General features: G+C 49.1%; 1 protein-coding gene and 1 long non-coding RNA gene across 3 annotated transcripts; one reads left to right on the forward strand and one right to left on the reverse strand.

Moving 5' to 3' along the window:
• Positions 1 to 11,067: 11,067 nt before the first annotated feature.
• On the reverse strand, positions 11,068 to 17,578 carry Fitm2 (fat storage-inducing transmembrane protein 2). 2 transcript variants are annotated; one of them, XR_015683026.1, is made up of 3 exons: positions 17,277 to 17,530; positions 13,731 to 15,227; positions 11,150 to 11,939 (listed from the first exon to the last, which is right to left on the reverse strand). XR_015683026.1 is itself a non-coding variant. In NM_001107799.1 (2 exon segments), coding segments are annotated over 2 exon segments (789 nt in total). In that variant the 5' UTR covers positions 17,450 to 17,578; the 3' UTR covers positions 11,068 to 14,611.
• LOC103691964 (uncharacterized) lies at positions 16,830 to 20,768 on the forward strand. The gene is made up of 3 exons (XR_015684795.1): positions 16,830 to 18,036; positions 18,468 to 18,831; positions 20,094 to 20,768. It is a non-coding gene; the product is annotated as an uncharacterized LOC103691964 (long non-coding RNA).
• The last annotated feature ends 874 nt before the right edge of the window (positions 20,769 to 21,642 follow it).

Below are 21,642 nucleotides of genomic sequence, written 5' to 3' on the forward strand. Positions count from 1 at the left end.
GAGGATCAAGGTCAAGGTTACCCTCAGGTAGTGAGTCTGAGGCTAGCCTGGACTAAGTGAGACCTTCTCTCAACCAACCAACAAACAAAAAAGATTGGGATGGAGAGATGGCTTGAATTTTAGAGCATTTGGTTTTTCATAAGGGGACCCAGGTTGAATTCCCAGCACCCACACAGTGGTTCACAACAAATCTGTGACTCCACCTGCAGGGGACTGCGTACCCTCTTCTGACCTCTGCAGGCACTGGGCAGGCGAAGCATTCAGACACATGAAAATAGCCATGGTCAAGACAGGGCAAGGATGGGATTTGCAGACCCAGAAACTGCCCAGCACAGTCTACAATACTGGGCATCCATTAAGATTCTTCTCAGTCCTAATGAATAATCTATTCATGAACAATATCATATGGGTGCTAGTGGGGTAAACACCCATGAAAGGACATGGTCCTCTTCCCAGAATGAGAGCCTCAGAGCCCTTCTCAGTCCTGACTCTGGAGGAGGCGCAAGGCCAGATTCTACTGGAGTCTCCTTTAGTTGCAGCATCCACAATCCTGCTTCACATACGTAATATACACATTAGATGTGAGGGTAAGCATCACTAGCCTCCTACTCTGCCTTCAACATACACGCACACACACACACACACACTCACACACACACACCACACACACACACCACACACACACAAATACACACACAAACACACACACAAACACACATACACACATGCACACACACATACAGACACACAAACACACACACAACATACACACACTCACATACACACACAAACACACACAACATACACACACTCACATACACACACAAACACACACAAACACACACACATACACACATGTACACAAACACACACACAAACACACATACACTCACACAACCACACACACAAAACACACTCCACACACACATACTCACACACACATATACACACATACACACACACAAACACACACAACACACACACACACACACACACACACACAGAGGGAAGAAAGTCCGACCGGTTTCTGAAACTGACCCCGAGGCTACCACTGATCTTTATTGTTGGGAAACCCTGCTATTGAGTTCATAGTCTACCATGACCAGACAGCTCCCTGAGCTCAGAACAAAATGAAGGACTCTCTTTTCTAGTGGGGTTTCTTCTTCTCTGCCTGTCTTTATCTGGGGAGCCTGACCCCTCCCCCATATCCTCTACCTAAGGAATGTCACATAGTCCTTGAGAAAATTACAGGTTCAACTCCCTTTCTCCCAATAAAAACCTGCCCAGCAAGCACCTAAATGCCTCTCTGCAAATGAAGCATTCCCAGGACCTTAAGCTTCAGCCAATGTACATCCACCTGAAAAGTCCCTTCCCATGCTCCAAGGTTCATATCACCCTTGTTCACCCTGAGTAAGCTACACACGCAAGCCCACTGCCTACAGGTCTGTTTTAACAGTGCCCCAGCCAGTTGGGGCAGTGTACTGGGAAAATGACTTATAACCCAGTAGTCCTTGGGTGGCTGTGGTTTTCTGTTGATCTTTTATGGTTGGAGGTGGAAGTCGTCCCTTTTCCATACATTATCTTCTGGGCCATCATGATAGAAGAGCAGCCCAGTGTGCCTTGAACACTAAGTACCAATCTCTCTAGCCAGGAGACAAACCATGCTTTTGCATATAGTACCAGTAGTAGAAGCTCAAAATGAATGCCTAACTCGATGACACCATTGACGTCCTCCCACTTGGAACTATAATCTCTAAACCATCCAAGTCCATGGCTGGAGAAATGGCTCAGCAGTTACGAGCACCTGCTGCTCTTCTAGAGGACCTGGGTTCTATTCCCCGCACCCACACGTCTGCTTACAACCATCAACTCTAGTTCCAGGGGATCTGGAATGTGCTCTTCTGACCTCCTTGAGACAAAATGTTAATAAATAAATAAATAATCAAAGCACAAAATTTCAGACTGGGAAGTGAGCTACATTTCTTATTGCTATAACAAAATACCCAGAAATCAACTGAAGGAAGGGCTTGTTTTGGCTTATATTTTGAGATCTGCTGGAGCAGGAAGGCATGGCAACAAGAACATGAGGCAGCAGTTCATACTGTGGAGAGACAAACAGACACACACACACACACACACACACACACACACACACAGAGAGAAAGAGAGAGAGAGAGAGAGAGGCAGAGAGACAGAGACAGAGACAGAGAGATACTCTGGCACTCAGTTAGCTTCCTCTTTCTCTTTTTAATTCAGTCCAGGTCCCCAGGGCCCCACCCACACTCAAGGTGGGTCCTTTCTCCTTAGTTACACTTGAAGAAGATAGACCACCACAAACAGACCCAGAGGTGTGTCTCCCAGGTGATTCTAAATCTAATCAAATAGACAGTGAAGATGACCCATCACAGAAAGCAAGTGTTGTGCCTGGGGCACAAGTAATCATGGGAGTGGACACTCCCATGTCCACCTCTGCTCTCCTGGACTCGGGGTTTCCCACTGTTCCACTGCAGGGGCACACACTCAGGATTGGCTGTGCCCTGTAGTTCAGAACTGTAGCAGCACTATGGTGTCCACCAGCTACCCTGGAACGCAGCCTTCCCCGGTCCTGCAACTCCAGCTATTGGGTAAGAAAACGCATCGGAGCGTGTGGGTCTAGAGCTAGCCACATTTCTCTTGCCATATCATCAGATCTTTAGTGAGATGCAAGACTGGAAACAGGGCATTGTGGGTCAGGGAAGGCAACCCTCCCCCACCCCCTGGTAGAATAAGTTCTAAAAGCACTCTCCCTGCCACAGTGGAGACATTCGATTTAGCCTGTCTGTGGTGAGTGGGGTCATCCCAGGAACTCTAAGTCAGCTTTTGGTGAGAGGAAGGCTAATTTATGTCCATTTTCAACCTGTAGCTCAGTACCACGTGTTACAGTAAAAAATAAAGCGGTGACCAATTCTGGCACGTACGGCTCTGCACTACTCTCCCAGGCTCCCTCGGACCTGGGCAGTCACTCTCTCACAAGTTCCAGCTCTGGCTGGCCATAGGAACTAGCACTAATCTATCTCAGCTTCTCCACGCTGGCCCCCTTGGTACTCTAACGTGGGCAGTCTGAGAGCCGTTCCAGCGTGGCCACACTGCTGTGCTTTCACTCACAGGTCCCTTGGCCGGTTGTTACCACACCAGGCATACACATCCCAATTCTGTGGCGGGCTTGGTGCGTCCTGCCACCTCACCTTCTCTTGAACTCAACTAAGTCGCCACATGAAAAAACACACCACACAATAACCTCTGATCCAATGGATAAGATATAGTTTGTCCATCTAGACAGCATAAAATCCTGTACACACCCACCCCTTAAAATATCAATACCCTGTATCTATCTATGCACAGAGAAGAATCTTAACATCTGCCGCCATGGTCTCCCAGCTCCTTCTCTCCTGCATCTCCCTCAAAACCTCTGTTCCCGCCTCCCTTCCTTCTCGTCCAATGACAGGTCTCATTTTTAATCTCAGCTGCCTTCACCTGCATAATGACATCAACCTACAGCCATGGCCAGTCTGTGTGTGAGTGATTGACTGACTGAGCACAAGGGTAGCCAGGCAAAGAGAATGCCTGCCATCTCCAAAACACAGCACCTGTCCAGTGGTCCCAGACAGTGGTGCTGTCCGCACTGTCTGCAGGCCCAGACTATCCTCCCATCCTGTGCTTATTGTGCGAGCTCCAGCCACATGTCCTTCCACAGGTATCTACTTGCTTCCAATCTTCCAGCTCTTACCATTCTCCTGGGCATCCAGGCAAGACACCAAGCATGGTATGCTTTCATGGGCATGCGGCCATATTTCTGGACCTCTGTGACCATCTTGGTGAAAACCTCTGTGATCATCTTGGTGAAATGGGCCACCTTCTGAGAGGTACTGCTTAGAATTCCTTTTTCTAGAAGCATCTGCCTCTGCAACGCCTGCCCTGCTGGGCTGCAACCATCCACTTCCACTCTGGTATCAGGATAGAGGTCCTTCTGCCTCTATCAACTGACCGCCAGGAAGCAGTCCGCTGTGAGAACTCGGGGGTAGGGTAAGAGAGACGTCAATGCTGCAGAAGGACAGGCGGTATTCACCACGCCCTTTCCCTTTCTCTTGAGGAAATCGTGCTACTGTTCAAGGCCTGGAAGGGTAGACGGAGGGTGGCTGATACCGGTTCATGAGGGAAAGCTTAGGTTGTTTAGTCACTTGGTGTGCTCAGCTGTGGTGTCCCTTCCAGGACCCAGTGGCCTGCCAGAAGCTGCTTCTCAAAAGGATAGTTCCTATCTGCAGAGGTGAACGTGAGCTTGTACCAAATGATAGCAGGACACAAGCATTTCCCTACTCAGGTCTTCTGGGAAGACCGCAGCACATGCCTACTCTAAGAACGTACACACCATCGAGTCTGCAGGGTCATGGGGTGACAGAGAATCTTAACCTGCAACCCGAATCCGCTGTGGGGCCCATTCAAAGCTGGCAGCGCTGTGACTTCTCAGTGAGCATTGGCAGTGCACACAAATGGCTGCGTGCGGCCTCCCAGATCAAGATCCAGACACAGCTCTCTCTTATTCTTAGCAGTAGGAGTAGGAACCGGCCTCTCCCTTGGAGGGGGCTCTGGAAAGGACACTCTAACCATTTCACTTCCAGAGAGAAGGCAAAGGTGGCCGCTTGGGGGGCCCGAGGATTTAAACTGGGGGAGGGGACAGTGTGTACAAGCCTTCTTTCTCTATCTGCTGGAAGACAGGCAGGGCGGAAGTGCAGTGTGGCTGTGGGCTCGGAACCTCTGGCAGAAGAGGAGGAGGAGAATCACCACAAACACAGGGCACACCCCAGGCCAGGCTCCTGGGTCGCCTCCAGCGCGGGAGCTGCAGAACACACTACATGGGACTCTGGGGCAGTAGCGGGAACCAATGACAGGCAAAGGCTTTGCCTGCGGTTGTTGGGATTGGGGAAGTGCTGACTCATTGGCAGGGGTGGGAGGAACGTGGTATTAGTTCTAATTATCAACTTGACACAACCTAGAATCATGGGGGAGGAGAGTCTCAACGAAGGGTTGTCAGGCTGTGACACGTCTGTGGGGGACTGTCTTTTTTTCTTTTTCTTCTGTGTACAGGTGTTTTGCCTTCATGCAGGCCTGTGCACCGCATACATGCCTGGTGCCCACTGAGGCCAGAAGAGGACATCATGTTGTCTGGAATTGGGATCACAGACAGTTGTAAGGCACCATGTGGGTGCTAAGGGGAGTAAAGAAGGCAGAGAACATTGAGCTGAGGGGGAATCCTGAGGTGTCCTAACAGGAAGTAAAAGCCCCCCACTAGCAGGATGAGTGGCAGACACTTGCGAAGTCCCTCCTCCACATCCTCATGCAGTCCAGACTGATGCTCCACCATCATTGCATTGTCTCCGACTGTATGGCTGGGGCTTAGCTCTCCATGGCCATGAGCGCCACCCTGCAAGCCCCCAAAACTCAGTCATGATGAGGAGCTAGAGTTAGCTTCCGCAGCCGTCAGACTGGCAGAGAGAAGGGCCAAGACTAGATAATGAAGAATTTCCAAGGTGGCCAGCTTTTTCCTCACCCTCCTGAGGGGAAACAAAAGCCTAGCAGCTTAAGACAAAGGCTCCGTGGACCTTTCTTCCTGCCAGCAGGCCCCTGCTGATGGTCTGGCTCCACAAGTTCAAGGCCAGGATCAGGACATGTTACACAGCAGTGGTGGGCCAATCAGCCATCCTTCCTTCAAACGCCTAAATTAGGAGATGAGGACCCTTTGGAAACTTTAATCCTTTAGCTGGCGGAGAAGCACAACTCCCTGAGCTCCAGCCAGGAGGACTCAGCTGGTGGAGACAGTCCATCAGCAGAACTACCGTTGGCCAGATTCGCTGTCAGTCAAGGAGTTTGTTGGGAAGGGGATAGTTGTTACCAAGCATCACTGTGGCAACAGCTGACTTACACAGTGGTGGAGCTGAGCTATGGAGCCAAGTGGGTGTATGAGGAGATAAAGCCTTGTTATTTTTATCTTGGTCCAGGTGTCAGGGGGCCAGAGGTGAGACGATATTAAACGTCAGGTATTGGGACTGGAAATGGCTGTGGTTAAGAGAGCATATTGCTCTTGCAGAGGACCCAAGGTCAGTGTCCAGGGCCTATGTAACTCTAGTTCCAGGGAGCTCGATGTCCAGTTCTGGTTTCTGCAGGCGCTGCACCCACGTGCGTTTAAACACACACACACACCACCCACACACACACATACACACACTCTTAAAATTAAATATTTTTAAATGTCAGGTAAAGGAAAAAAATGTCGGGTACCAGACTAAAACAGTCAAGGACAGCTGGGTGTTGTGATGCACACCTTTAATCCCAAAACTTGGGAAGTAGAGGCAGGTGAGTGTCTGTGAGTTTCCAGGCCACCCAGAGCTGCGTAGTGAGACTCTGTCCCCCCAAAGTGACAAATGCCAGCCACTCGCCTTATTCAGTGATACGTAATTTATTAAATGGGCAACACTCGGTGACTTCAGATTTACTGGGGCATTTGGGTGTTACAGTCCTTTGGCTTCCAAGAGATATATTCACTAAGCAAAGATAATCTTCAATAAAAAGTGGTTCTCAGACGGGTGGGGGTGGTGCACATCTTTAATCCCAGCACTTGGGAGGCAGGAGCAGGCAAGTCTCTGAGTTTGAAGCCAGCCTGGTCTACACAGAGAAACCCTGTCTCAAAACAAAAAACAAAAATAATGGTTCTTATTTGTACCCAACATGTTAGAGCTTATGCTTCCCATGTATGATTTTTTTTTAAAGATTTATTTATTTATTTTATGTACAGTATTCTGCCTGCATATGTGACTGCAGGCCAGAAGAGGGCATCAGATTTCATTACAGATGGTTGTGAGCCGTCATGTGGTTGCTGGGAATTGAACTCATGACCTCTGGAAGAGCAGTCAGTGCTCTTAACCGCTGAGCCATCTCTCCAGCCCCTCCCCATCTATGACTTAATTAAGCCAGGCAAAGACTAATGCAACAGAAATCAATATTCGAATCTCAGAGGCTCAGCGCTCTGCCCAGGATCACACAGCTGAGCGGCTGATAGGTCTGGAATGCTGTCTGCTGGTCCTCAGGTCCAGGGCTTCTAATCAAGCAAGCTGAAAACCAGTGTCTGACCCACCTGCTTCCCCCACCCTTGCTCCTGAGGGGTAACTGAGGGGTGCACAGGGGTACTGGATGGTTGAGGTATTCCCTGAGAGTGCAGGCGGAAGTCAGGGATGCACGGAAGGCATGGAAACTGGTTACTGCGGCCTGTTGGGGCAGGACCGGAATTCCTTTGCTCTTAGACACTAAGGTCGAATCCAGGTAGTTCCCTGGTGCCCCACCCGCTCACCTCCTAGTCATTCAGACTCTCAGGAGTATGTACACTGGGTGGTCAAACCTGTCAGCAAAGGCAATGAGGGGCAGCATTCAGAGAGAAAGATCATGGTCCCGGGCCCAAAGCAAGCTGTTGGGAGTTGACATCAGGAAGCCCCAGTTCCCTGTAGCTGTCAGCACCTTCAACATGGCCCTACTTCACCCTGGCTGTGTGGGCACTGGAGATCTAACGTCCTTCCCTGTTAGCTGTCCCAGAAGTCAGCTCCCCAGATTTCTGTGACCTTTAGTTAACCCAGACTCCAGACTAGAGTTCAACCTTGGGGACATGACCCTCCACATATAGCTGGCACAGCTGATCTTCGGGAAAGCCTGTCAGAATTGAAGCTGTCCTGTGGGGAAGTGACAGCAGTGAAGGCAAACTTAGGGCTCTTCATGCATCCGAAGCCACTCATATGGTGGCCCCAAGTGCTGTGCCATGCTCTAAGGACTTCTCCAGTGTGAATTCATCCCCATAGCACTATGGAAACCAGGTCACAGAGAGGTTAAGGAACTTGCCTGCCATCACACAGCCAGTATGCATGTGGAGCTGGGGCATGAGCCCAGGCGCTCCGGCTAAACTCTTCACTCCTTTTGTGTAAACGCTTCGGGCAGATTGTATCTGCCTGAGTGGTGACAGCATCAGGGTGGTGTGATGGCTAACCCTGACGGTAAGGAGATGCCTGGGAGATTAGGAAGCAGAGTCTGTGGGCGTGTTCCAGAGACAGCAGACCACTAGGCTTTGACCTAAGGCTTTGATGGTTTAATCTGTTGACAGACTCCAAATCTAAATAGACCCCAGGGAGGTGGTAGAACTGTGGAAGGTGAAGACCTGGGTCCCAGAGGATGAACCTTTGTTCTGAAACAGGGTTTCATGTAGCTCAGGCTGGCCACATACTTGTCATGTATCTGAGGATGACCCTGAACTCCTGATCTGCCTGAGTACTTACTAAGTGCTTGGGTTACAAGTTCAAGCACACGAGCTGTGGGTGGCACTGGCCCCTTTGTGTGTCTCTCCTCACCTTCCTAGCTGCCAGAGGTGAGTAGTCTCTCTTCTCCGTGCTCCTGACGCTATGGTGCTCCTCTAATGGAGCCAGCCATGCCGTGAATGGAAATCTTTCCAAACTGTGAGCCAAAATGAACGTTTGGCTCAGGCTGTGGTGGTGCACACCTTAAAGCCCAGCACTCAGGAGGATGATGCACACAGAGCTCCATGAGTTCCAGGCCAGTCATGGACACAGCGTGAGAGCCTGTCTCAAAAAACAAAATCTAGGGCCGGAGAGACGGCTCAGTGGTTAAGAGCACTGACTGCTCTTCCAGGGGTCCTGAGTTCAAATCCCAGCAACCACATGGTGGCTCACAACCATCTGTAATGGGATCTGATGCCCTCTTCTGCTGTGTCTGAAGACATCTACAGTGTACTCACATACATAAAATAAACAAAACTAAACTAAACATCTCCCCCCACCCCCATCCCCATATAAATTGTTCTTCTCAGTATTTCTCAGTCCTGACTAAGAAACACTGGGCTCTGGACGGTCCATGCACTTTAAGGGGTCACTCATTCCAACGTCTGCCTGGCTGGCAGCACTCAGAGAAGGCAAGTCCATGTTCTTGATTTAATGCTGTGTCCCCTGTGCCCAGCAGATTTCAGCACTCCTGGGCTCCTCTCCTCCTGAGTGCCTGCTGAGTGAAACCTGGCACTGTTAACACAGCTTGAACTCCAGAATCGGGCTTAGAGGTTAACCTGGCCAAGGACATAGCCCAGATCTTCTGCCTTCGCAGTTGGCATCATGCACACCACTCATTATTCTTTACAGTGACTGTGTTCAATTATTAATGAGGAATGACAATCCTTTATGTGACTAACCAGCATCTGGGTTCTTGGCATTTTTGCAGGCAGCTGTCTTCCTGTGTGTCGCAGCACAATCCCTACTCGAGAGGGTTACATCTGCATGTACTCAGTGTGACTGCTGCCAGGTCATCATCTGTCCAGGTGGTGCCAACTTGTCACCCTTTCCCTAAGGCAGGGCAGTGTCTGTGCTCTGTGTGTTCAACTGTAAAACTCCCCAGACATTCCCGAGTGGTTACTAGAACACTTCCCAGTGGTACGTAAGCTGGGAATTAGGTCTGCTTCCCTGTGCTGAGAAAGCCCACATGGGCCCAAGTGCTCAGGTCAGAACTCATCCGGATGGCCACACGGAGAAAAAGAGGTGGGCGGTGATCAGCTGCAGCCCAGTTTGCTCCCTGTCATTCACCGGGAAGCCAGCTGCCATTCCACCCAAGTGTGAGCTTTTTTTTCATGCCCTTTCCTAAAATAAGTCAGAAGGAGCTTGGGAGGAACTTTTCATCAAGCAAAACAGAGAAACGGAGAATAGAGTGGATCCCGGGGTTTCAGGAGTTAGCTGGGTAACCTTTACCCATCCAGTCTACCTATGGCTTATCAGATGAGGAGACTGAGGCCCAGAGACACTGTTGCTGGTTCAACATCACAGAACAGCAGAGAAAGGCAGTGGTGGACAGTGCCCAGGCTAGGCTTTCTAACAGCAGCCCAGAGCCATTTGCATCAAAGCAAGGAATGCCTAGAGACACCAACAAAGGCTTCCTTAGTCTTTCCCCAGTCTCCAGGGCTTGTGAAAATGTTCTGGGCTCCCCCTCTGAACAGAAGCCATGGGACAACCTACATGGTTTTGTGTGTGCTCTCCCTGCCTTGCCTTGCTTTTCCTGGAGGAATGTTTGGATTCTTCTCCATCCTTTCAGACCAAGGAACATTACCTTCTGTGACTGTTTCTGGATCCCTAGTTAGCAGGTTTTCTGTCCAGCATTCCCAGGTCCTAACCTTGCTCCAACACTCGGAACACTTGATGGTGGCCCGGGCTCTTCTCCTCATCTTTGTAACCCAGCATATAGCTTTTAGGAAGGGGCTGCTCTGAGTCCAAACTCCTAAGTGGAAGAGGTCCAGCCTGTACCCAGCTTGCAGCAGACGCTAGAGTTGCCTGCTGCTGCAGGGCCAAACAGTGTGGGGAGATTCTAATCTCCGCTCCAATGGGCTTTCGACACCACTGCCGAGAGATGCCAAGCAGGTCAGACGGACAGTGAGTGGGCTGTTTTGTGCACGGAGAGCTCCAGGGCTGCAAAGTGACCTTCTCCCAGTAGGCTGTCACTGCTCTTCAGCAGTGTCTGTGAGACCTACCTCTCTCCTTTTTGCCAAGGGGAAACAACTCCGAGGCCTGGCTGACCCAGACCTGCTATCATAAAGCAGGCTGCTATCTGTACTTAGGACAAAGGACTTAGGTGAATCATCCCGAGACGCCAGCTACGAAGTGCCTTCTATGAGAGCAACTTAGGAAAGGACGAGAAATAGGGCTGAGCCTGGGCAGGTCAGATGGCTCAGTGGCTTGATCCCCAAGACCCACATGATAGGAGAGAACCAACTCCACAAAGTTGTCTTCTGACTTCCACATGTAGCTTTTGGCACATGTATACAAACACATGCATTATACCACGATCATAATAAATAAAGATTTAAAACTAAGGTCAACAGGATAGCTCCTTGGCAAAGGCACTTGCTACTAAGCCTGACTACCCGAGTTTGACCTGAAAGTCCTATGTGATACACATAGCACACACACACACACACACACACACACACACACACACATGCACACACAGATACACACACACCTTTTAAAAGTTGAAGTTAAAATTTTAAATTAAAAACATACAGAAAGGAACACACCAAACTCTGGAATGTGGACTCCATACCTCAAGTGCTTTTTAATTTGCTTGTTTACACGTGGACTGTGCGTAGGTGACAGTGGCATGAGGTATTCCCTAACTACAAGCTGGTACCCAGACGGTAACGGATGCGCACGGAAGCTGGTGAAGAAGAATGCATGGAGTGACTCCAGTCAGATGCTCCCAAAGCCTCGGGTTGGCCACCACCAAGGGACGACAGACACTTTGAAAGATGACATGAGCGACCCAGGCTCTGAGTGTCTCCTCAGAAGATACTGGTTTCTCGACTTTCTCTGAAGGAGCCAGAACGCTCTAAATGCTGTCAGGAGGAAGCTGGGGAGATAACCTAGCAGCACACGCTCAGCATCCTACACGCCATCTCCTTTAGGTACTGAGAGAATGGCCGCTGCTTTGCAGACAAGGCCAACAAGGCTTGCACTGCTCAGGTGCTCTGGGGGTGATGCTAACATTCACACCTCATGACTGCCCAAGCCCAAACACTCACCCATGCCATGCTTCCTCACACAGGAGGGAAGGCACGCTCCTGAGAAGGCAAGGGCGCTGAGGAACTTGTGGTGTAGCTCAGGGATAGAGGGCTTGCCCAGCATGCACAGAACCCTTGGCTCCACCCCACCACCCCACCCAGAGCAGGAAGGGTAGAGCATCAAGTGTAAGCACGTGTGATTGAATCCATCAAACATGTAGAGAACGCTGAGCAACTGAGAGTTCCCATGTGTTGCCAATTTAATGTTAAACCTGGTCAGACCACACAAGAATACTGCCTGGAGGGGCTGGGGATTTAGCTCAGTGGTAGAGCGCTTGCCTAGGAAGCACAAGGCCCTGGGTTCGGTCCCCAGCTCCGAAAAAAAGAACCACAAAAAAAAAAAAAAAAAAAAAAAAAAAAAGAATACTGCCTGGAGCCTCTGTGACAATGAGCTTTTGGCCGCATCCTGTCCCTTCTGTTGTTAAAGAGAGACTTTACCCAGGGACCAGCCCCATCATCCCCAGGCCCATTCCTACCCTGGAGAGACGGTGGAAACTCCCAGAAGGTCAAACATCCTTTTAGACCACTGTCAACTCAGCAAAGCATCGTGGTGACTCCTTACTGCCTCCCTTTCGTGCCCTTTGTGACAACATCTCACATCTTAAATAGTAATGGGTCAAGTTGACATCTGTAGCTCAACAGGATATAAAATACATATTTTTTTTCTTTTTTTCGGAGCTGGGGACAGAACCCAGGGCATTGCGTTTGCTAGGCAAGCGCTCTACCACTGAGCTAAATCCCCAACCCCTAAAATACATATTTTAAATAGATTATTATATTTAAAAAAATTACTCAGTAGCCAGATTTGGTGGCTTTAATCTTAGTATACCTTTTATCCCAGCACTTAGGAAACAGAGGCAGGCAGGTAGAACTCTGTGAGTTTGAGACCAGCCTGGTCTACATAGTGAGTTCCAGATCAGTCAGGGCTGCATAGTAAGACCCTGGCTCAAAAGATTAAATAATTCAAAATTTAAAAAAATACTAAAATTTAAAAAAAGAAAGCGATTACTCTTAATTTACCAGGTGCCTACCAACCCGAGCTTCAGTCAGGCCAGTCAGGCCAAAGCTTATCAGTTAACATCATTAGCCAGCTCTGCTGGGGAGGAGGCACCAAGGCAGCTTCAAGGATCATCATCCAAAAGGCCAGGGGCTCAGCTGTGACAGGCGTAAGGAGATTACCCAGGAGAGGAAAGGGCCCTCTCATCAGACTGGAGGCCTGCCACGTAGGATGTGGGTGAAAGGGCTTCTTATCCTGACAGTCACGGTGAAGGCGACAGAACGAGATGGCTAGCAGCCAGGAAGAGCTGCAAAGAAAGACTCTCATGGCCACTGAACGCTGCCTCCTAAGGTTGTTCTTTTGGTGAGATGAGGAAGAAGAGGTGGGGCCAAAGTCATGGCGCTATGTAACATGGGTGGCTTTGTATGCCAGCTGGCTTCCTGCGTCAGAGGGAGACATTTTATCTCACTTCTAAATGATCATAACCTCCAAAGGTAAGAATCCCTTAGGCTGTGGCCCTTGTCCTATGGTCCTATGAGGTCCCCAAACCCAATTCTGCCTCTATCACCGGTCAGTGGGCAGGAAAGACTTAGCCAAATGAGCACTTGACTGAATCACTCTCTCAGCTTAAAATGCATCAAGTAATAAAAGTCTGCTGTTCAGTTTTAGTCTGTCTTTCTTTTTTTTTTTTTTTTTTTTTCGGAGCTGGGGACCGAACCCAGGGCCTTGCGTTTGCTAGGCAAACGCTCTACCACTGAGCTAAATCCCCAACCCCTCTTTTTTTTTTTTGAGTCAGGATCTCACAGAGCACCCCTGGCAGGGTAACCTCAAACTCACAGAGATCTGCCTGCCTCTGCCTTCCTGGTGCTAGGATTAAAGGCACGCAGCACCACGCCTCCTGGCTCCAGTTGTATTCCTAAGAGAGGAACAATCCGATGAGGTGGGATTTAATACAACAAGCCAAGAATTTGTCTTAGAAAAAGTTAGTGTTCTAAAAAACAAAAACCCCTCCAAACAGTCTTCACATGTCAAGGTGTAGGGCCGGGGATTTGCCAACAAAGAACAAATGGCGTCGTAATGATTAAAACCAGAGAGCACTCACTCAGGAGAGAAGGGAGAAAATGGGGTTTTCTGTTACCACTCCAAAAACCAACACATAATGGACGATACACAGTGTGGACAGAAAAAAACAAAAACAAAAACAAAAAAAACAAAACAGAAAACATCCGAGCGTGCCGAGGCAGTGTGCACCTAAATCCAGCACTCGGGAGGCAGGCACAGGCCGACCTCTGAGTTTGAGATCAGCCTGATCTATAGAGCGAGTTCCAGGACACACAGGGCTACACAGAGAAACAAAATTACCACCACCAACAATCATCCAGGCACTGCAGGGTCGTGGACCCCTGTTGGGAATCACCGCCAGGTTCCAGGCAGAGGACTGGATGCTACAGCCAGAAAGTGTCCTTTAGACACTGGGGTATTTACTAAAGAACCTGCCAGAGACAAATGCTTATCTCAGAGTCAGCCACGGGGAAATGCTGTTAAATGAACAGCATTACTGTGGCCGCTAGACTCTAAAGAGAAGAAGAGCCAGGGAGGCCACAGCAGAGAGCCCTGAAACCCTGGTTTTCCCTTGACCCACATGATGAGGCTGTCCACTAGACCCTCTGCCGAGCCTTCGCCCTCCCTCTGGGAACAGATTAAGGTCACATCTTGCCAGAGATGAGAAGAATCCAACAGGAATAGCGCTGTTGGGAACATGGTGGCACCACCAGCAGAGTCTGAGGACTAAACTTGTTCCCCAGACGTCCCCCACTCCAAAGGTACCTAGAAAAGGCTCTCTCTGGAATGGGATGGATAATTCAGCCAGTCACTGGACAAAGTAGGTGAGGATTCTATTAGCCATTGTCCTCCTGTCCCTATGTCCCTCTCTTTCATTTCTTGTAAGTATCTTGCTTCAAAGTCAAACTGGAGCTCTGGGGAGGAAGCCCGGGAGAGAAAGACTTCAGATACCAGTAGCCGTATGTCCCGTACCAGCCCAACAAGCCAAACATGGTGCCGAACACTTTCTGGATCAAGTCGTGGAAATAGACGGCCGTGCACAGAAACATCCACACCCAGATGAAGGTCAGGAAGCCCAGGGCGACAACCAGGGTGGTGATGGCAACATGGAGGTGGTGGCTGCGATCTGTCTTCACCTCGTGCAGCACGGCCATCTCCTCCACGATCATGAGCGCGCAGAAGGTCAGTAGGAAGGAGTGGCCTGAGATGTCAAAGCCGTACCAGAAGCCCCCTTCCCGGTGGCACTGCTGCTTGGTCCGGTGTTCCTGTCTGATGCCCTCCAGGGCCGGGGACTGGTAGCAACTGCCTGTGTAGTGCTCAATGTTGGAGAAGAGGGCTGTGCACATATACCAGATGGCCGTGCCCACGAGGAGGGTGCTCAGCCGCCGCAGGACCAGGCTGGTCTTGCCCGTCAGGTGGTAGTTGGTGAGGGCAATGAAAGGCAGGAGGAGACAGACTGTCCAGGCCCAGGCCAATTTAACAAAATACCTGACAGAAGAGGAAAGCGTAGGTGAAGAAGAGACTTGGCAGAAGGGAAACATGTTTCATGCTTCAGCATCTAATCTCCCAAGGGAAGTTATTTAAAATCTATCAAAGCTGTCCATCCAAACAGTCATACTCTCTTTTATTCCTTCATACATGCTTACCCGTGCTTTATTCCCTAAGTACTGAAACTAGTTAATCCATAACTCTGTAAAGGTGACACCACGCAGCTATATGGATCCGTCAGGCCAAAGTGGAGGTCGCAGTGGTAATCAGGGGTTCAAATCTAGGGCCTGAAATTTTCCTGTTGGGCTACTTTCTCAGGAAAGCAATAACTGAGTGTCTATTAAATGTCAGATGCGTTCACACACATTCATGATTAGCTGAGGAGGAAGGGGTCATTTTTTTTTCTAAGTATAGCCCAGGCTGCCTCAAACTGTCTACATAGCTGAGGAGAGTCTTGAACTCTGGACCCTCCTGCCTCTACCTCTTAAGTCCTGCCTTTATAGGTCCCACACCCAGTTCTGTGTGGTGTTGGGGTTCAAACCTGTGTGCATGCTATCAACTGAGTTGTGTGGCCGGCCTTCATTTGACCCATTTTACAGATGGCTCGGGGGGACTCAGAAAACTGAACTTTGCCAAGGCCACACACACAACCTCAAACAGATTGAGCCACACTTTACAAGGCCCCAAAGTCCATGTCTTTTCTACCACACTGGTGTTCTTTTCCACAGAGCCTTAAGTCTTGTAAGAAAGAGCTTTCCTTTAAGCTACAAGACCAGGGTTTGAATCCTAACTCTGACTCTTACTTATTAAGGTATCTTCAGGCCTCAGTTTCCTCAGCTGGGAAAGCTGAGGACACCAGGCTGTTCTCAAAATCTCTTCCAGATTCAATGGATCACTGCCAGTTCCCTCTCATTAATCAGCACCATGTCTTGGAACAAAACAGAATCCATGACTACCCCTAAACAACAGAGATGGACGTGCCAGGCTGCTGGGCTCCTGGTTCATTAGGCCAGATAAAGCAACATCTGCCTTGTCTGTTTCCTCTGTGCTCATGAAAGGTGGCTGACCTAGAGATCTGAGCAGAAAGCACACATAAAAGAGACCTGGGACAACTACCACCCTTGCTCTCTATTCTTAGACCAGGACGAAGATGGGCCTCTTCCCTAGGTTCCAGTAGTTTCTCAGACACCCCCCCCCCCCAAAGAGCCCATCACTAAAACCTTCACAGACTTGAGAAGGAAAGCCTTGTTAGAGCCAAGGTCTGCCAGAAACCTGACCCAGCTGCCCCAAAGAGAAAACAGGGTTTGAAGTAGATTGACAAGAGAGAGGCAGAGTCTACCCATGCTGGAGACACACCAATCTGAAGCATTAAGTTCGCATTGAAGGAGCAATTTCATTTTTCAAACTCCCTGTATTGCTCCAACCGAGTGTTGTGCAATAAACTTGCGATATAAGTGTTTTTAAAGGACTAGGAAAGAAATAAATGGAGTTAGAGAGACGTCCCAAAGAGGTCGGCTGGGGTTATTTTCCTGGGTAACTGCCATGCACTTTAGAGTACTGAGAAAGTCCAATGAGATCCAGGAGAAAGGTCACCAGCTCGAAAGGTTTCACGCTTCTACCAACATAGGGCCGGGAGGGCAAAAGCTCCCAGCGTGGTGGGTGGGTATAGAGGTGGTCTCTAAGACAACGATGGGATTTTTGCCAGAGTGCCTAGGAGAGGGGTGTCCGACTAGCCGGCAGGAGGAAGGTGACATTTCCCCAAGCAGGACAGGGGCGAGCGCCTAACTCTGGGCATGGGGGAATAGCCGCTCCAATGTACTGTACCACTGTCACTTATAACCCACCCGTCACCGACTCGCCCGGCAACTCGATCCTCCTATCGGGATGCTCAAATACTAGATGCGAGTGTCACTCGCTTTCCCAAGGTCCCAGCGTCGCGACACGCGCGCGGACGCGGCTGTCAAGACAGGGCTCCCTCCCAATGACTCGCCCACCCCAGCATCCAACTAGCTTCTTGGGACGCGGGGGCCCGGAGCCTGATGTACTCACACGTTGAGGACGTTGCGCTTGTTGCTGAGGTAGCTTTCGGGCAGCGGGGACAGCTCCTTGAGGGCCGAGCCCACCAGCATGGCGGCCACGAGCACCCAGGGCAGGTGGCGCCGCACCGCCGCCCTCACGAGCGTCCCGCGGAGAAACCACGCACAGCGCTCCAGGTGCTCCATGCCGGTCCTTCTCGGCCACCGTCCGCCTCTCGGAGCCTTCTCGGCCACCGTCTTGCCCTTCGCCCGAGCTGGTACCGACACATCCCTCTGGGAGCATGCGCGCTTCCCGCAAGCTCCGCCCCCTAAGGGGCGCGTCTCCCTCTAGTGGCCATAAGGGGTCGCTGCAGAGTGCAAGTCTACATCCACCCGCGCGGCTTCCTCCTCATCGCCCCCAAGCTACGTGCTAAAAGCACTTGCAGGCTGCACTTGCCTAGGCAACCTGCTCCCTCCGTTTGTGGGATTCTCGCTTTCTTTATCTGCAAAATACAAACAAGAGTCCCACCGTTCTTAAGAGCTAGTTTGGGAGTTCCTTATATTGGTTCAGATACAGGGTTTTTCAGATGAAATTTCACTGGAAACTAATTACTAAATTTAAATCTTATTTACTTGTTTTGAGACAGGCTTTCTCTGAGTAGTCCTGGCTGCCTTGGAACTCACTCTGTATAACCAGGGTGGCCTCGAACTCAGAGGTCCCCTGCACTTTGCCTCCCGAGTACTGAGATTAAAGTCATGAGTACCGCGCCCGGCACGACCTGTGTTTGAGACAGGTAAGGGCACTTGTTGGCAAGCCAAATAACTTGGGTTCAATCCTCGGGATCCACATTGTGAAAGGCAAGAACCAACTCCGATAAGTTGTTCACACACACACACACACACACACACACACACACACACACACACGTCAAATAAATAAAACAGGTAAACAAATAAAAAAAAATAAATGTAAGAATGAAACATCTGTGTTGTTCACTGAAAAATCTTGGATGCTGGAGGTTAGTAGAGCTCATATGAGGTGCTAGTGTTTTGTCCCTTAGCTCAGCTCCTAGTCCATGAAGCCAGGTGTCAAAATCAGGGCTTCCCAACCACGAGTTTAGCCACTTTCGCCACTGTTAAAATCAAGGTAAAAATCTCATTACTGTCTAATTATTTCACTATATTTTATTATTATTTATGTTCTCATTTGTCTATTTTGAAACAGGACCTCCTCATTATATGTCCCTGACTGGCCTGGAACTCGCTCTATAGAGAGGGCTGGTTTTGAACACGTGGCTGTCTTCCTGTCTCTGCCTCCCTCTCCGGTGCTGGGATTCCAGGCACGTGCCATCGCATCTGGCTTTTCTATGCTCTTGAGCCTCTCTGCGTCTACTGTGCCTCCCTGGTGCCCCTCTGTGCTCTCTTCCCCCTCCTGGGATGTCATACAGGAAGCTTGAAACCAGCCACAATAGAAGTATTTACACGAAGGAAATTGGCGTGTGCTACAGATCAGACCTGCGTTCTGTCAGCGTCTGTGTTCATGGAGCTGTGACACCATTTGTCAATGCCTGGTTGATCTGAAATCACAGGTGGGCCGTGGAAACAAATGTCCAGTAAAATCGCTAATATCGTAAGCTTTGGAGAGTTATATTTGTGATGAAGAGCACCGTGGGAGCTGGGGCTGTAGCTCAGTTGGTAGGATGCTTGATTAGCATCCATGAAGTCCCAGGTTCAATGCCTAGCACTGCACAAACCGTGTGTGGTGGTACTACATGACTATGATCCCCAGAGTAAACCACACAGTGAGTTCAGGGCAAGCCTGAGATCCAGGAGACCACTCATCTTCAAAAAAGGTGCTGTATGTTTCATTGTCTGTAAGTCACAGACACTGCTCTCTCTATATATATTTTTATTTTTAGAAAGTTTATAATAAATCTATATATGTATATCTTACATATTTTCTTCAGGAGAGCTCATTATATTAAACATTTATGAGCAAACCACTGTTTGCACACACACAGAGTGCCCATAGAAACAGATACAGCATGTAAGCGGTTATGCTAATAGATGTATAGCTTTAGATACAACTTTATGACAGTTCATGATCGAGCACGCCTCTACCAATTGTGAGAGGCTGTGATTTTTATACTCAATTACGCAACTCAATTTAACTTTTAAAACAACCTGGTGTGCCTCACCTATAATCTCAGTACTTGGAAGGAGGTAGGAGGTGTTGGCATTTAATCTAGGCTCCTCCCCACAGTTACCTGGCAACAGCCAGGTGTGCCTGACTCATTACAAAAGGGGCTGCTTGCCCCCTCCTCCCTCTCTTGTTCTCTTGCTCTTGCTCTGCTCCCCCTCTCTCCCCATTCCCTTCCCTGTTCTCCCACCACATGCTCAAGGCTGGCCTCTACTCCTGTACTCTCTTTTTCTGCCTTTCTCTGTCTCTACTCCCTCAACTCCCCTCTCCATGCCCTGAATAAACTCTATTCTATACTATACCATCATATGTCTGGTCCCTCAGGGGAAAGGGATGCCTCAGTTTGGACCCACAGAGGCACCCCCTTCCCCCACACCTTACCTCACCTCCACCAAATATATTCTTTCTCTCTCTCTATTTTTATAAAACACAACAGGGGGGAACCTTGCAAATTTGAGGGCAGGCTGGTTGGTCCATATGAAGAGTTCCAGGGCTTTGAGGTCCTATGTTCAATAACTAGTTCCAAAAAAACAAACAAGCAAGCAAACAAAAGCTTGCCCTGACTCACTGTTTATTTTATAATAGTCATGCGAAGCATTGAATTTGAAATGTTAAGACATTGACCTGCAATGCCCTTGCCTTTCCCACCAGAGGGGGATAGAAGACTACAAGCAGGTGATGGAGAGACGGCTCACCATGCAAGCGAGAGGACTTCCAAGTAGACCACCAGCACCCACAGAAACAGTCACGCGCAGTGGTGTGCCTATGTAATTCCAGCACCGGGGACACCGAGACAGGAGGATCCCTGAGGTTTGCTAGCAGTGATCCTAGCAAAATCAGTGAGATCTCCAAGATCAGCAAGAAACCCTGCCTCAAAAAGTAAGGTATAGAATAGCTGAGGAAGACATCTAACATTAACTCACTGACCTCTGGCATCTGTATCACACAAGGTGGGGGATGGGGGGAAACAAGTACCCAGTTCCACCAGGGACCCCAGTAGTACCACCCTACTGTTGATTTTCAGCCTTCATTTGTCTTTTATATAAATATTCATTTAGAAGCATTGTTTGTGGAAAATAAATGGGAAGATGCCCCCTCTTCACACATGGGAAGAATTAATGTTGTTGAAATGTGCACATTATTGGGGGTTGGAGAGATGGCTCAGTGGTTAAGAGCACTGATTGCTCTTCCAGAGGTCTTGAGTTCAAATCCCAGCAACCACATGGTAGCTCACAACCACCTGTAATGAGATCTGATGCCCTCTTCTGGTGTGCCTGAAGACAGCTACAGTGTAGTTATAAATAATAAATAAATCTTTAAAAAAAATTTTTTAGAAATGTGCACATTATTTAAAGCAACCTAAAGATGCAAGACAATTCCTATCAGAACTTTAATGTCATGTTTCAGAGAAGTTGAAAACATAATCCTAAAATTTCCTATGTATGTGTTGCCACTGTGCACATCACGTGTATGCTTGGTACCACCAGTGGCCACAAGAGGTCATCACATCCCCTGGAACTAGAGTTACACATGGTATGTGGGTGCTGGGGATCAAACCCGCGTCCTCTGGAAGAACAATTAATGCTCTTAACAGCCAAGTCATTTCTCTAGCCCCCTAATCCTAAAATTTCTATGGAATAATAACAGCAAAAATAGCCAAGGCAGGCATGAGCCAAAAGAAGAAAGTTTATTATGCCACCTGATTTCAAACTACATTATAAAGCAGCAGTAACTCAAACTGCATATATATATATATACATACCTTGACCTTCAGAACAGAAATGAGGAGTTGGAATGGGTCTCAATTGTCAGAGTGTCTGAGTTCCGTGTCTAGCACCATATAGCCAAGTGTGGCAACATGTACCTGCCGGCAGTCCTTGTATGTTGGAGGTAGAAGCAGGAAGATCAGGGATTCAAGGTCATCTTTGGTCACCTAGTTAGGTCAAGGCTACCCTGGAGTACAGGAGACCCTATATAGAAAGAAAGAAAGAAAGAAAGAAAGAAAGAAAGAAAGAAAGAGAGAGAGAGAGAGAGAGAGAGAGAAAGAAAGAAAGAAAGAGGAGGGAGGGAGGGAGGGAGAGAAAAAGAAAGAGGGGGAGGGAGAGAGAAAGGAAGGAGAGAGAAAGAGAGGAAGGGAGAGAGAAAGAGAGGGAGGGAGAGAGGGCAGGCAAGAAAGCAGGCAGGCCAGGTTCCAGCATCC

The sequence above is a fragment of the Rattus norvegicus genome, chromosome 3, assembly GCF_021556685.1.
Source record: "Rattus norvegicus strain SHRSP/BbbUtx chromosome 3, alternate assembly SHRSP_T2T, whole genome shotgun sequence".
NCBI classification, from domain to species: Eukaryota; Metazoa; Chordata; class Mammalia; order Rodentia; family Muridae; genus Rattus; species Rattus norvegicus.